General features: G+C 38.8%; 3 protein-coding genes across 4 annotated transcripts; 2 read left to right on the plus strand and 1 right to left on the minus strand.

The window, feature by feature from the left end:
• Positions 1-201: 201 nt before the first annotated feature.
• On the minus strand, positions 202-1,565 carry LOC149091788 (uncharacterized). The gene has a single exon (XM_089258137.1). It carries the CDS (start codon positions 1,470-1,472, stop codon positions 630-632), a length of 843 nt encoding a protein of 280 aa, XP_089114263.1. The 5' UTR covers positions 1,473-1,565; the 3' UTR covers positions 202-629.
• Positions 1,566-1,755: 190 nt separating this feature from the next.
• Positions 1,756-3,462, plus strand: LOC115562939 (uncharacterized). Of its 2 annotated transcripts, none has more exons than XM_089258382.1 (4): positions 1,756-2,129; positions 2,198-2,342; positions 2,397-3,086; positions 3,136-3,462. In XM_089258382.1, the coding sequence occupies exons 1-3, from the start codon at positions 1,917-1,919 to the stop codon at positions 2,453-2,455; spliced, it is 417 nt and encodes a 138-aa protein (XP_089114508.1). In that variant the 5' UTR covers positions 1,756-1,916; the 3' UTR covers positions 2,456-3,086; positions 3,136-3,462. The 2 variants fall into 2 exon arrangements, with proteins under 2 accessions (XP_089114508.1, XP_089114509.1); XM_089258383.1 differs by having other exon boundaries at positions 2,397-3,050.
• A 6,917-nt stretch (positions 3,463-10,379) lies between these two features.
• Positions 10,380-13,113, plus strand: LOC108649961 (uncharacterized). Its single transcript, XM_089258053.1, has 2 exons — positions 10,380-12,183; positions 12,300-13,113. The coding sequence occupies exons 1-2, from the start codon at positions 10,502-10,504 to the stop codon at positions 12,304-12,306; spliced, it is 1,689 nt and encodes a 562-aa protein (XP_089114179.1). The 5' UTR covers positions 10,380-10,501; the 3' UTR covers positions 12,307-13,113.
• Positions 13,114-14,096: the final 983 nt, after the last annotated feature.

Below are 14,096 nucleotides of genomic sequence, written 5' to 3' on the forward strand. Positions count from 1 at the left end.
GAAAAGGTAAGATGTGAGTCTACTGTATGATCGAGTCCCCATAATTCGAAAGGGCAAGAAAATTCAAATTATCGAAAAATATCGAGAAGGAACTTTTTCAGTGACTAAAACTTAATATCTATAACTAGTTATCCGACTGAATGGAAAGTGTCTGTTTTCGATCCCATTCCAACCATCTAACAAAAATATAACATAACAAAATTAATCAGTTGTAAGAAGCTCATTCTTTATTTTTATTTGTTATAAACTTTAAAAAAGAAACTGTGTGAACACTCGAAAAATTCTTGTACAGAATAAGACATAGATGAAAATGTAAACTTTGGCCAGCTATCCATCCCACTCAAAAATTGATGGGGAAAAAGTTTAGCTTGAACACAGTTTTTGTTTTAAGGGAAACCTAGACGGTTCGATCGTCTCGCTCGCTCGCTCGCTCGCTCTCTCGATCGATTTGGTCTAGGGTAAGACTTTCAACTAAAAGCATTTCTTTCCGCTTACAACATGACGGGCAATTTGTCGATGTTGTTGCAGTTGTTGTTGTTGTTGCTTTTGGTTGTTGTGGGATTTTTAACATTTGTATATATATATATGGGTTTTTTTTTAATAACCATTAAAAAGTCACTTCACTTTCACTACCAATACGCATTCCTAGAATTCCGTTTGCAGCTGGGTGCAGCCAATAGTGAAGCAACTGCTTCTTGATCTCGTTTAAGATCCTCAGGTCCGGTCTTATAATATGCATTGCAGCTATTCATCTTATAATTCTGCAACTTGTATTGATTGAGTAAAAACGATGTCTCCGACTTGTTGACAACCATCACATTGATCCAATGCTGATTTGCCATAAATTTATATTTGGTGCAACAATCTTTTTTTTTCTCAGATTGTTTCAGGGGCTTTCGAATCGAACTATCAGATATGGTATAACTTAGCCGTCGGTTCGAGTGTTTAGGGCATTCATCATCGATCGCTTCGGAAGTATTACTTAGCTTAGCATTAGTGGTCCTACAGTCTCTGGACTCGTGGTCGTTTTCATTACTTAGCCATTTCACCGAGCGCATTAAATCGACCAGACTTTGCAAGTTACTTGACTCAGTGTCATCCGAGCTGCTCGCTCGTTCAATTGTGCTATCTGAATAGAGTGTATCTAGTGAGTCCGATGCCAGCAGATCCTCCTGTTCGCTATCTTCTCCCGAACTATCGCTTTCGCTATTATAGCGAATATCGATTGAACTCGATGTATTTGGCTCGTATTGCTCGGATTTCAAGCTTAGATGTAGACTCTCTGTCTTCCACTTCCTATGTCTGTGGGCTAAACTTGTTCTAGCAAAGCTATCATCCTCAGAGGCATATAAACGGCCGCCAGGTGGCGTCTGATACTCCAATCCCTCGTTCTCCAGCATATCTTGAATCAATTCCTCTGTCAATGGTATAAGACGTTGATTCTTCTTGCGTCGTTGTTCACTTGGCAGCATAACACTAAAATTTTGATATAATAAAAAAAAATTTTGAGATAAACTAATGCCGAAAATCTATACATGTGACCCAGAGGCTGATTTTTTTTTTTTGTAGACTGTTCAACTGGAACGACAAAGCATATAATGAAGTTTACGACATGGCTTACATATTTGAGTTTCTTTTTTTTTTTAATAAATGTCTAACTGAGGTTATGACAATAGGATGGGATCTGTGCAAGAGTTTGGAAAATCAACGTTATAAAATGAATTTGAATTTGTATACTATAATAATATAATATAATAAATAAAATAATATTAATATTATTGTAAAATATTTGGATTATAAGCAAACGGCATTCACGCTTTTTCATTTGCTTTGAAAACACTTTCAACAACATTTTTTCCATTATTTAATTTGTTTTCGTTTTAAGTATTTGTTTGTTTTTAGTGACTTGTTCCATCATGATTACCTACATGAAGAAGTTTTTATTCTGCATCCCCCTGCGGGTGGGCAACATTTTCATTGGTTACTTTTGCCTTGTGCGCGGCTTTTGCAATATTTATTTGGTAATATATCTGTTCTCAAACCTCTGTAAGCGCATGATCTGGGTATGGTTTCTGCAATCGCAGGTAAATTGCATTGCTGGCGTTCTTCTGCTCGCTGTCACCTTCCAGGTGAGTGATTAATCGCAGTTGAGAACCGAAGTATATATATACTATATATATATAAATATCTGACACAGCCTCATCTGCTTAACTATATGCTGCCCATACAAATTGTTGTTAAACTGACCAGTTGTATTATCGAATTGGTATTCTACCTATTGATGAGTAGTTCTGGTCTCTCATCTCCGTTGTTGGTCGGATACTCTGCGGCCTCGATTATTGGTAAGTCGAAAGAAGTATTTATTGATTGATGGTCAAATTTACATTCATTTACAGTTAATATGTATTTTGTGATTGTTATTTTCTCCTTCTATCATGAGACGGATCATAGATAAGACTGCGGAGCTCTTCGCTTTGCTCTTATCACAGCCAACAGAAAAAGAAAACGAAGAAGTGGAAGAAAAACGGTAGTTCGTACGGTCAACGTCAGCGCGAACTTAATCACAGCGTGTAGCATTTTGTGCCGTGATTAAACGCAAATTTATTAGGCAAGTGTTGCGCAATTGCTGGAAAAGAAAACTAAAAACTTCAAGTCGAGCGCATAAATCGTGCGGGGCCAATTGTCACCAGGCTCCGATGCGGACTACCAAACTGCAGCTAGAGGCTTCAACTTGCGGCGACTATTGGCTTAATTATCGTCGCACCGTTGCGCTACATGCGTGCTAATTGAGTGCGGCCAGCCAATTGACCAACTGACCAACTGAGTTGGAGCTGCAGTTGCAGTAGGAACTGGAGCTGGAGCTGGAGCTGGACATGGCGTCGATGTCCACGTCCTGCTATGATAACAACAACGCGACGACAAACGCACGCTGTGCCCCAAAATGAAAATTATGTTGCAATCCTCTCTCAATGCCCAATGCTCAAGTGTCTGTCTGGTGGCCAGAGTCCCACACACACACACACACACACACTCCGCTGGCTCACTGATCGGTGGGGGCCTTAATTAATTTCGTTGATTAATTGAAAGTGCGCCTTGACTTGGTTGCTTTAGTTTTATTTATTTTTTTGCTTGCAGCCTCTTATCTGCCTGAGCTGTTGGCAGTGCAAAGTTGAAGGCAAGTATGAAAAATGTTGCAACAAAAAACAGCAACAAAAACAGAAACCAAAACAGACATGTTCGGGCTTGTTGCTGGTCTTTTTCGGTAGTATGCTGAGGGCGTGGCCGTGGCTGCAACCCTTTGGCCCATTACTCTTAGCCCGGCCGAATCGATTATTGCAAAAATTATGTCTGACCGCAGGGTAAGGGCCGCAGCAGCAGCAGCAGCAGCCGCAGCAGCTTTAGTTACAATCACAATTACAATTCGATAATGTTCAATAAATTTGCTGTTGGCTTTAAGCTTTACTTACAGTTACCTAATTGGTTTTATATATATACATATGTATATGCATGTGCATAAACATGTATAGCTGCATGCCTAAACTGGGCGAAATGCTTACATTCTGTTTGTTTATAACTGTAGATAATTATATGTGTGTGTGGCAAATATAAACTTGCTTTGTAAACGAATAATCTGGCCCTTTTATTTAATGTTTAGTTGCTTTTGGATAAGCTACAATGCTTTTTGGAATGTGGAGCAAGGAACCGGCAAAAAAATACTCTATAATTGTATTTGATGTGATGTCCGCAGTAAAATTTCCCTTCAGCTGGAAAGCCTAAAGATCTGAAAATATATAATATTTGAATATATACATATTTGGCAGCATTAAAAGTTAAATCAATCTACAAATCCTTTTAAACTGCAGCCTAGAGATAGTTATCATTAAAATATTTACTTAAATATATGTAAATACCAAAGTCATCCACAAAAATTGGAAAAAATTTTTTTAAAATTTATTTATTGTTGTATATATATATATATATTTAAATTTATAAAGCTCAATAATAATATTGCCCGATTTATAAGCTTTATTAATTCGAATTGCCATTCATTCTATGCTTTCGTTTGTTGCCTACTCAAGTATTTTAAATATTTCGCTTTAGGCTTTGCACTATGGTCAAAAAGCCTGAATTTTTGGCATAAAATCTAATTTTTAAGCTAGAGTAAGTCTTCAAATTTCACATATATATTTGTTAATTTATAAAAGAATTTCGGAATATTTTTTTTTTTTTTTTTTTTTTTTTTTTTTTTTTTTTTTTAGACAACATTTACACTCTTCCAGAAAAAAAATATTAATAACTTTTTTTTTTATATTATATAAGGAAAGAAAAAATGCTGGAATAATTTTTATTTATTTTATTGTAATTTAAAGCTTAAGAAATGATCAATACTTTTAGGCCACGTTTCAGCGCTATGTTTAATTAGCCAAGTTTTAGGCAAAGGCTGCAACTCACGAGAGTTGAATTATTTGTCAAAATGGACCACGGAAATGGCTCATGCTGATTGTTGTTATTGCTAACGTGACATTTGCAATCAGAGCAAATGCAGGAGCCACGCACCGCTGTGTGGCAAGTGAATGGTGCAGGTAGCGACAGGTTGCCCCCACCCGAATGACAACTGTAACTGCAACGGCAATCCCGATCGCAACTATATACAACTGCAACTGCAACTGTATTTGCAGCTTCAATTCCAATTGCAAGCAGCTATGCAACGTAGGTGGCACTTGGACACATTTTTGAAATGCGCGCCCGTTGGCCAATTGTGAAACTTGGCCAATTGACTAACTGGCCAAGTGTCAAACTTGCCAAATTGAAAACGAAGTTACGATGCGGCTGCCGATTTGTTTATGCACCCTGCGCAAGCTCAACTGATTGCAGACATTCAGATACACTATGATTGGGCATATGCATACACGGCTATGATATGCGATTTGACTCTTTTTGCATCCTTTAATAGGATATGGTAATCTATAAGATTTGAGTCAATATGATACAAATTTAATTAGAGCTTGTAGTGAAGCCGGGAGAACTCTTATAAATATATAAATGTTTTTTATTTAATTATTTAAAATGAAATATAATTATATTTGAATAATCTTCATATTATACCAAAAAAATTTTCACTTCGCAATAATTCGATTGTGATTAATATTTTGATATATTAAAAAAAAATAAAAACAAAAAACAATTTTATATTTTATATATATATTTTTTTTTTGTTGTATTTAAAATTATAATATACACAAATTATTTTATATATATTCTTCAAAATTTTAAGACTCAGAAATTGATTTAGCATTTTTGTTATATAAGAAATCGATTGTTATTTCTGCCTATAAATAAAAAAATAGGTAAATATAAATTTATACTGTTTTTTTTTTTTTTAATTTTTATTAAGAAGTTTTCGGTAGATTGGAAAAATTATCTGAAATATTTGTTAAACGTATTTTTAAGGGTATTAAAAACTCCATTTTACAAAGGTGAAGCTTCGTATATATTTATATTTTATTATTTATATTTCTTATTTTAATTTTTTTTTTATTTGTGCTTTTAGTTTTTTTTGCTTTTTGTATTTTAAATTTAATGAAATATTACGCGCACGTGTCAACAGAGCGATAAAATTTATTTACGCAGCACTGCGGGTCAAGTGAAAGCACAATTTGGTTGGCATCTCGGGAATTCAGACGCTGTGGCAGACCTTCAAATTGAATTTACGCCGCATTGTGGTAAAGGGGGATCAGTGCCAAAAAATTGAAATCGAAATCGAAATGTAAACCTGACTGCTATAAAAATGGGCGTAGGGCAGCCGCACTGACACGCGGCCATATTTTAAATGTCAACAGGCGGCGGGTACCGTTGTCCCCGTACCGTACGAAGATCGTGCAATCGAAGATCTGGCGGCAGCTACTGCAGCTCTCTGCAGCCAAGGATGCTGTTCGCCTTGTCCGTGTGCATCAAAAATTCAATAAAATACCATTAAATTACAAAATGAAGACAATTCATTTGGGGGGTTTTTTTTTCTCGTCGTATGGTTTGGCTCTGGGGCAGGTCTTCTTCATGTTTTCTCTTCTTCTTCTTTATTTTTGGGAGGGATCGATTTCTGTGTGTGCGTGTGTGTGCTGGGTTTATTATGCGCTGCATTTTGTATCTTTAAGCAGCGGCATTTAATGTCGCTTTGCAGTTATAAGCAATAAAATATGAAAATCTGCGCTTATAAATGTTGAAAACGACATTTATCGTAATATTTTATGAAATCAGTGAATATTTCGGTTAATGGTTACGACAACAACAACAACAATACCAGCAAATGCGTAGACAATGCAACATTACTGTTCAAGTATCCCAAAAATTGACTTGCAATTTCATTCATTTTATGCCTTGGGTTTCCATGAGCAGCTATTGATTGATTGATTAGATTTGCTAATTCAATCCATTATGATATCAAGTTGATTGGCTCGACAAGGTCAATAGTTTGGCTTGGATTTCAGAATTGTTTACTAGGAATTGCAAATAGAAATGGATGAGTACAGGTTAAAAATAATAATAAAAAAAAGTCTAACTATAAAATATGAATATATAAACAATATATATAATACTGGGATAGACATATGAACAACAAAATTTTTTTAAAGGTATTTTTGCTTTTTCACTTACAATTTATAAGAAGTACAAATTAGGAAAAATCAAGAAAAGTTGAACTATAAAATATGAATATATAAACAATATATACAATGCTAGGGATACATAAAAAGAAACATATTTATTTTGTATTTAATTGTCTTCTTCTTGCTTTTTATTTATAATTTTAAATTGGTATATAAAACTGGGATATATGAAAAAAAAAAAACGTTTTTTAAATTTTCATTGCCTTCTCATTTATAATTTATAATTAGTACAAACTAGAAAAAATCAAGAAAAGTCGTACTATAAAATAAAAATATATCAAAAATATATATAATACTGGGGATACATGAAAGGAAGCATATTTATTTTTTTTTTTAATTTTCTCTGGCTTTTTTTTATAATTTATAATTAGCATTGCATAATTTTTCGCCGAATCAGTGAAAAATAGATAACATTAAGTTCTGAGTAAGACTCTGGTAAGACATTGTTGTGGGGTGTTAAGGTAAGCGCGACAAGGCCATCAACGGGATTAGTTAGGGAGCATAAAACAATCGTTTTGCAGCCGCAACGCCCACAACAGCCATGAGAGAGAACTACGCCTATAACATACATATGTATGCATAATTTTTAGTGCTGCGAAAAACCTCATAAATATGTGGCCATTACGACGCTGCGACTAATGGCCCGGCCTAAGCGTTCCATGCAGTGGTGGGGCTGGGGCAGTCAATGCGAACATTACAGGTGGGTTGCCTGGCCTACACAGAACTACTCGTAAAGCTTGACGTTCGGCTGAGCAACTACTGCCGCGGCTGCAAGTGCTCTGCGTGCTGTTGCTCCTGATGGTGGTCATTAGGACAATTTCAGCCACAGCTCCAGCTCCACTGAAGACGCACACGCAGTTGAGTGATGCGCATTGGGGTCATTTGTGTCGGTGATGGGGCGTCACTTGGAGGCCGGGGCTAATTTCCATAATGTTCGCCTGGCCACTAGAACAGTTCATTCACTCGGCAAACAAAGCGAGCTGCATGCGAGTAATTTTGGTGCTCGTAATCTGGGCAGCTCACATGTACATCTGTTCTCTCTGTGTGTGTGTGTATGTGAATACAAAGCCGCTTAAGTGAATGCCAGGTCTTAACACCTACCGGCCAACAGGTAAAGTTTACTGTCCAGTTTCAAACATATTCTTCTCGCTTCACTTGTTGGCAATGGCAATTTAATGGCTCAGCAATTGCTGACCCGTCGCTCGCTACAAAGTGGCCGTTGGCTCTTGCACTGCACTTGGCTTCGGCTCTCTGATATCTGGAACTAGGGAGTAAATAAAAAAGCGAGAAAAAAAAAAAAAACAAAGCACTATTCAGCTTCGATCGAGCGTTGTCGTTGTCTTTGCCAGCGCAACATGAGTATGATTTATAGTAGTTTATGCGGCCAAGCCGAGTGCAGCTTCTGCATAGTCTCTGCGCCCAAATCGTAATTCGTAATGTTCGTTAGCTTTGGACCTAAGGATGGCCGCGTGATTCGCTTTATTTCAGATGACATGTCGTGATTGTGGCGATGTAAGTCGTGATTGTGATTAGAGGGAATTGGATCGAGTAAAATGTGAGCTAAATCAGAGGAATTATTAAGAAGAAGTGGAAATAAAGTCTTCAAGTACTTCTCAGTGTTGAAAATGAAATGTAGTAGAAACTGGAATATGAATTTCCTCTTATCAATCATAATTACAATTTGTTTAGAAGCTCTGTTAGTATTTTGGTATTTTAGTATATTTTTATGGAACTTTTTGGGCATACTCGATATCGATATCGATAAAAATCTAAAACTGTTACTTCTTTAATGGCTGGTCTCATTCAGAGTGGCGGCTCCTGAGGCCAATATGCAATAAAATACAGCTTTGACTTATTTTAGATTAGTAATAGATCCCTAGTAATAGATCTCAATAAATCTCAGAAACATTTACCTCAAGTTTCGCAAAGTAAATCTGAGCAGAATCTGAATTATACTCTTCAAATTAAATTTCTTATTGGTATTCAAATAATCTTCTCAGTAATTTATATTATACTCGAAACATTGCGTGACTTCCTACTTTTCATCTATGTATGTTGTTCCATCTCCAATTGCAATCGTTGTCTATGGCTCTTTATGTGTATCATTTTTCATGCCTGCAGCATGGATTTAGCATTATTGTATTTTATATTATTTGTGCTTAATTTGCCGAGCGGGCCATGCACCTGATTTCCTGAATGTTGTGACTATGCAGTGCAAAGAGAGAGAGAGAGAGAGGGAACGATTTTCGATTGTGGCTTTTGCCAACGGGCAGCATCTGCATATACATACATATACTCTGATCCTCTTCGTGCTGGCAGACAAGTTCGTTAATTTGACGCTCGCACCTCGTTCGCATAAATTTCGCCAAGTGCCAGGCGGTCGGTCGGGGGTTTCTGGGGCGGCTGGCTAGGGGGTGTGGCAGCAGCTATGGTACCTCTTCTTCGTCTGTCAGGTCAGGTTTGGTGGGCAGTGGCTGGTGGTGCTTGGGCTATTAGCGCACAATGCCAACGCCTGGGCCGCCCACACTCCACAGCCGTGGCCGCCACTCCACTCCGGCTGCAGCTTCCAGCGCGTCTTAGTCCTCAGTTTATGGTTATGCGGCGTTCCTTTTGTCAATTTCCAGACATTTGCCTTTAAGTGCGGCTGGGCCAGAGATTTATGTTGTGCCGTTGTCATTTTAAGTTAATGGCCTGTAATTCTCTCCCTCTCACACGCCATCTCACTCTGCAGTACTTCTTCCTCGCTCTCTCCCTCTTAGAGTTTTCATAGCTCTTTGCTTAACCTGACGATCGTTGCTTGGCCGGCAAGTGCAGGTGAATTTTTGCGTCTAGGCAGCTAGTTGAATTTATGATTCGACTTTTAAATTGGTTTATTGCAATTTCCGCAGCATACACCCACACACACACACACATACGCACACACATGCAAGCTCGAAATTCGTTAAGCACTTGCTCAGAATTCGAATGCTATCGACAGTTTCGTGTCTATCGAGCGTAATGTCCAGCTGATCTTTAAAATTGCCAACGGCCAGCACTGATTCTATTTCAGCTTTTTTTTTCAAAGTCAGATGAGGGAAATATTAAGGAAAATCCTGTATTTGATCATATATAGGTATGTTTAATATGTTGCTTGTATAATCTCTTTATATAAACTTTTTCCAAGTAAGGAATAAATATGCAGAGTTTTACAGTAAAGCTCCATTTATAAATACTAAGAAGGCTAGGTAACTAACTGCACCGTTAGCATTAAGCTGAACGAAAAATACATAATTTGACCAATGGACGAAGAGAAATTTCAGAAATTCAGACATAATTTGCATGCCTACAGAATATTTCTAGGTATTTACATATTTTATGTTGCAAATCAAATTTCGGAAGGAAAAACTCCATACGAAATTGCTTAAATACAAACAACTTTATACAACCTTTATGTATATAAGACGATTTAAGAATTTTGTTATTACTTACAGTCAGCCGTACTTTTCATTCCTAATAGGTACTGCCTATACGATTCAGTTACATATTTCACTAGCGTCACATTGCTAACAGATCGCTTTGCAATAAATAAGGTCCAGTCCAAAGAAACGTAGGCTCTGCAGCTTTGAACCGAAACTTTATCGAATTAGCTTATGTTATCGTCCGCTCCTGCCTATCGATTACAAAGTCCCAGCACTGCTACTGACAGTTCTGCTTTTATGTAAACTTTGCTGCTTGTCAAAAAAATACAGACGACAGCTGGAGAAAATAATTCATTTGAAAGCTACAATCAAATCATCTGTGTCTATTTGGATAATTTTCGTATTTTGTCTTTCGACTAATTAAAAATCAACCAAGAGGAAATGAAACGTCACAATGCGAAGGCTATTGCAGCGGCTGTTGCTATTGCTGCAGCAGCTGCAGCCTCCGCCGAGGGCAAAAAGAAAGCGGACACCAAGCTGACTGTCAGTAAGTCGACGCTCTACGTGGATGTGGTCAAGAATATGGTCCGGCCGGAGAGCTCGCCACCGGCGACACCGCCGCCGCCGCCAAAGTTCACCATTTTGCGTGAGGATTTCCCAGCTCTGCCGGGCACTCAAGACGATTTGCGTAGCAACAATAGTGCCACCGTGCCGGATGACTGGACGGCCATCATCAGTGACGATGACGACGTTGGCAACAACAACAATAATAATGATGATGCTGTTAATGATGATGTTGAGGTGTCGCAGCCGTCGCCGTCAACACCTTCACCTCCAACACCGTCCCCACCAACGCCTTCGCCGGATAGTGTTAGCGAGCCGGAGTCGGTGCCGGAGTCGCTGCCGGAGTCGGTACCTGAGCCGGAGTCGGGGCCTGAGTCCGATTCGGTGCCGGAGCCGGTGTCGGTAGCTGAGGCAGTACCGGAGCCTGTGCCTGAGCCCGTGGCTGAGCTAGTGCCTGAGCCGGTGCCGGTGTCCGTGCCAGATTTGCTCATCGAGCTGCACAGCAGCGCCGAAAGCAGCAACAGCAACAACATCAGCAGCAGCAACAGCAACAACATCAGCAGCAGCAGCAGCAGCAACAACAACAGCAACAGCAGCGGCTGCAAGACCAACTCCAACTCCAGTGAGCATGAAACGGTGCAGCCAGAACTGCCGGCGGTGGCTCATGTGGCCGCCACCACCGATTTCTATGGCAGCTCCTGCACTCCGGGGACCGAAGTGTATCCGAAGATAGTGAGGTACGTGAAGAGCACCATCTTCGACACGCAGTTCCTGCTCGTGGGAATGCGTCAGCGTGCGTGGTCGCGGCAGAGGAGTAGCAATGCGATGTCGAACGTTGAGCCGCCGCCTGGGTTCGAGAATATCAAATTCTATAGTCGCTTGCGCACCAATCGCTTGGGCGTGCCGCTGGGCGGCGTGACCCTTGACGTAACGCCGCCCCAGGCGAATAGCAGGCGCTCGGAGCGCTCGAATGGCACAAGCATGGAGGGCGCCTATGGCTTGGCCGGACTGGCTAGCAACTTGGCGGCGGCACAGCAGCATCCGCATCTATTTTCAGAGATCTTCGGACATGAGCCGGCGGGTCTGAATGTGGATGCGCACTGCTGTGCCTGTGAGGCGAACAAGCTGCACGCCAGTTTCGCCGGGCCGCTGCAGGGCGGTCGCTGTGCTCCGCACGAGGTGAACTACGATATACCGTCGTACTATCGGCGCAATAGCGAGGATGATCTGGCGCAGCCAAAGATCGAACAGATGGAAGTGGAGCTGCTGTTCTTCTTCTTCTACACATATCCGGGCGACATGATGCAAATGCTGGCCGCTGCCGAGCTGGCCGAGCGCGGCTGGCGTTTCCACATATACGAACGTCTCTGGATTCGACGCCAGGCCGACAATCCCCACTACATCGTGTGCGATTATCAGGAGTGCGGCGAATACAACTACTTCAACATGGTGCACTGGAAGATCATGGCTCGTCACTTCGATCTGCTGCCCGACCATCTGGAGCGCACCATAACCAAGGTCGAGCTGCGCGATCAATACGGCTATCATCCGCAGATGGGGTGAGACTACCTAACTACATGGCAGTTGGCCATTCATCACTAATCCGAATGTCTTTTTTGTCCTCCTCCTCACACACACACACACACACACACACACACACACATACACCTAACAGCTTCTGAGACGGGCGGCCAATCAAGTATTGATCCTTGGCGCGGCGATAGACGACGCATTCTAGTCGAGCCCAAGGCTCAAAGGAGAGCCAATTCCAACTTGCTCCAAGCACAATACATCTGCATCGATTATACATATACATTCATATACGTATATACATATGTAATATATATTATATAAACATGTATATTTATATATAGCTACATATGTATGTATGTATATATAGTTTTTAAAATATCATTCAAAATTAATAGTGTTGCTGTTGTTGCTGCTGCAAGTTCTTATTCATGATCAGATGATATATAACTGAGTTAGTTTTAAACAATTCTTTGACCAAGGCTCTGATTGATAGACACATAGGCCACAAATACAAATACGAATGATTCTCACTCCATATACACTAGAAGATTATATATCATATATATCATACGAAATAGATACATATATATACATACATACAGATGATATATAATTGAATTGGTTTTATACATACATACAAGTTATTGATCAATAGATAGGTCAGCATACACGAATGATTCTCACTCCGAATACACTTGAAAATTCTATATCATAGATCAGATAATATATAATCGAGTTAGTTTCATATAATTATTTGAGCAAGGCTCTGATTGATAGAACACACATACACTTATGATTATCACTCCAATTAGCATTATATACATATATGTGCATTTTTATGATCTGATGATATAAAATTGAATTAGTTTTATATATTTGTATGACTAAAACATTGATTGCTAGGCAGGTCAGCATACACGAAAATACTCTAACAATTGTATAACATAAATTAGATTTTATGCACTGGAACCAAATGTATTTGACATCAAATAAATGCGATAACACTTGATGCTGATAAATATATGATAATCCATTATATGATCTGATATCTTCTTGCAATTATAATAACATCTCCAACAAAACATTTGCCTGGATTGTAGTCGTATCTTTTATTTATTACATATTCATTTTTATATAAACATATGCATGTATTTAAGTATTATGAATGGTTGGTCTCTCTCAATAATATAGTTTTATACGTGCTTTGTTTACAAAGACGTTGAGAAAGCTAAAAGCTAAGCTTGACTTAATTTAAGTGAATAAAAGTCTTTAATTACTAAATTGCTTTTAAATTATGTACTATGAACGGGAGACCGTTGCTTCAGTGATAAACAACAGTTATCGATGTCTCACATATTTATAGTGTTGGTTAATGATAGGTGGAGCGATGAAATCGAATATGGAATAACTTATGTAACTTTATTCTATTATTTGTGAATAGTTTTTATATTATATTTATTTATTTTATATAATATCTTCCATTTCCATTCCATTTAATAAAATATATTGCTGAAGGAGTTAAAAGAAATTCTCCAATCTCAGATTAAATGATCAATAAATAATATCTGATAACAGAAAATTTTTTTTTATTAGAAATTTTTTTTTATGAGGGAGCTCTGATTTATTCCTTATATTATAGTTTAGCTTTATTTTCGATCAATTTATATAGAGAAAAGTTTCATTGACTTGAAAGAGATTTTTATTACAAATTTCCCACACTCCCCTTTGACTAGACAGACATCCATTTGCACTTTTATGGGCCTCTTCATGGTAATCCATCTAAGAGCAATCAATTCTTGTTTTTCTTCCGCTTGAATCTGTGCAGCGGTGGTGCAGTGCGCCCGCTGTGTAACATTGGCCAGTGGCCACACCTTGCAGTTCAATTTATTTGATATTTAACAGCCAAATACACATGCCAAGCGCTCCTCTGGCCAGTTGC

Source organism: Drosophila navojoa, chromosome 3 (genome assembly GCF_054131105.1).
Source record: "Drosophila navojoa isolate 15081-1374.11 chromosome 3, UAZ_NAV_1.0, whole genome shotgun sequence".
Taxonomy (NCBI): Eukaryota; Metazoa; Arthropoda; class Insecta; order Diptera; family Drosophilidae; genus Drosophila; species Drosophila navojoa.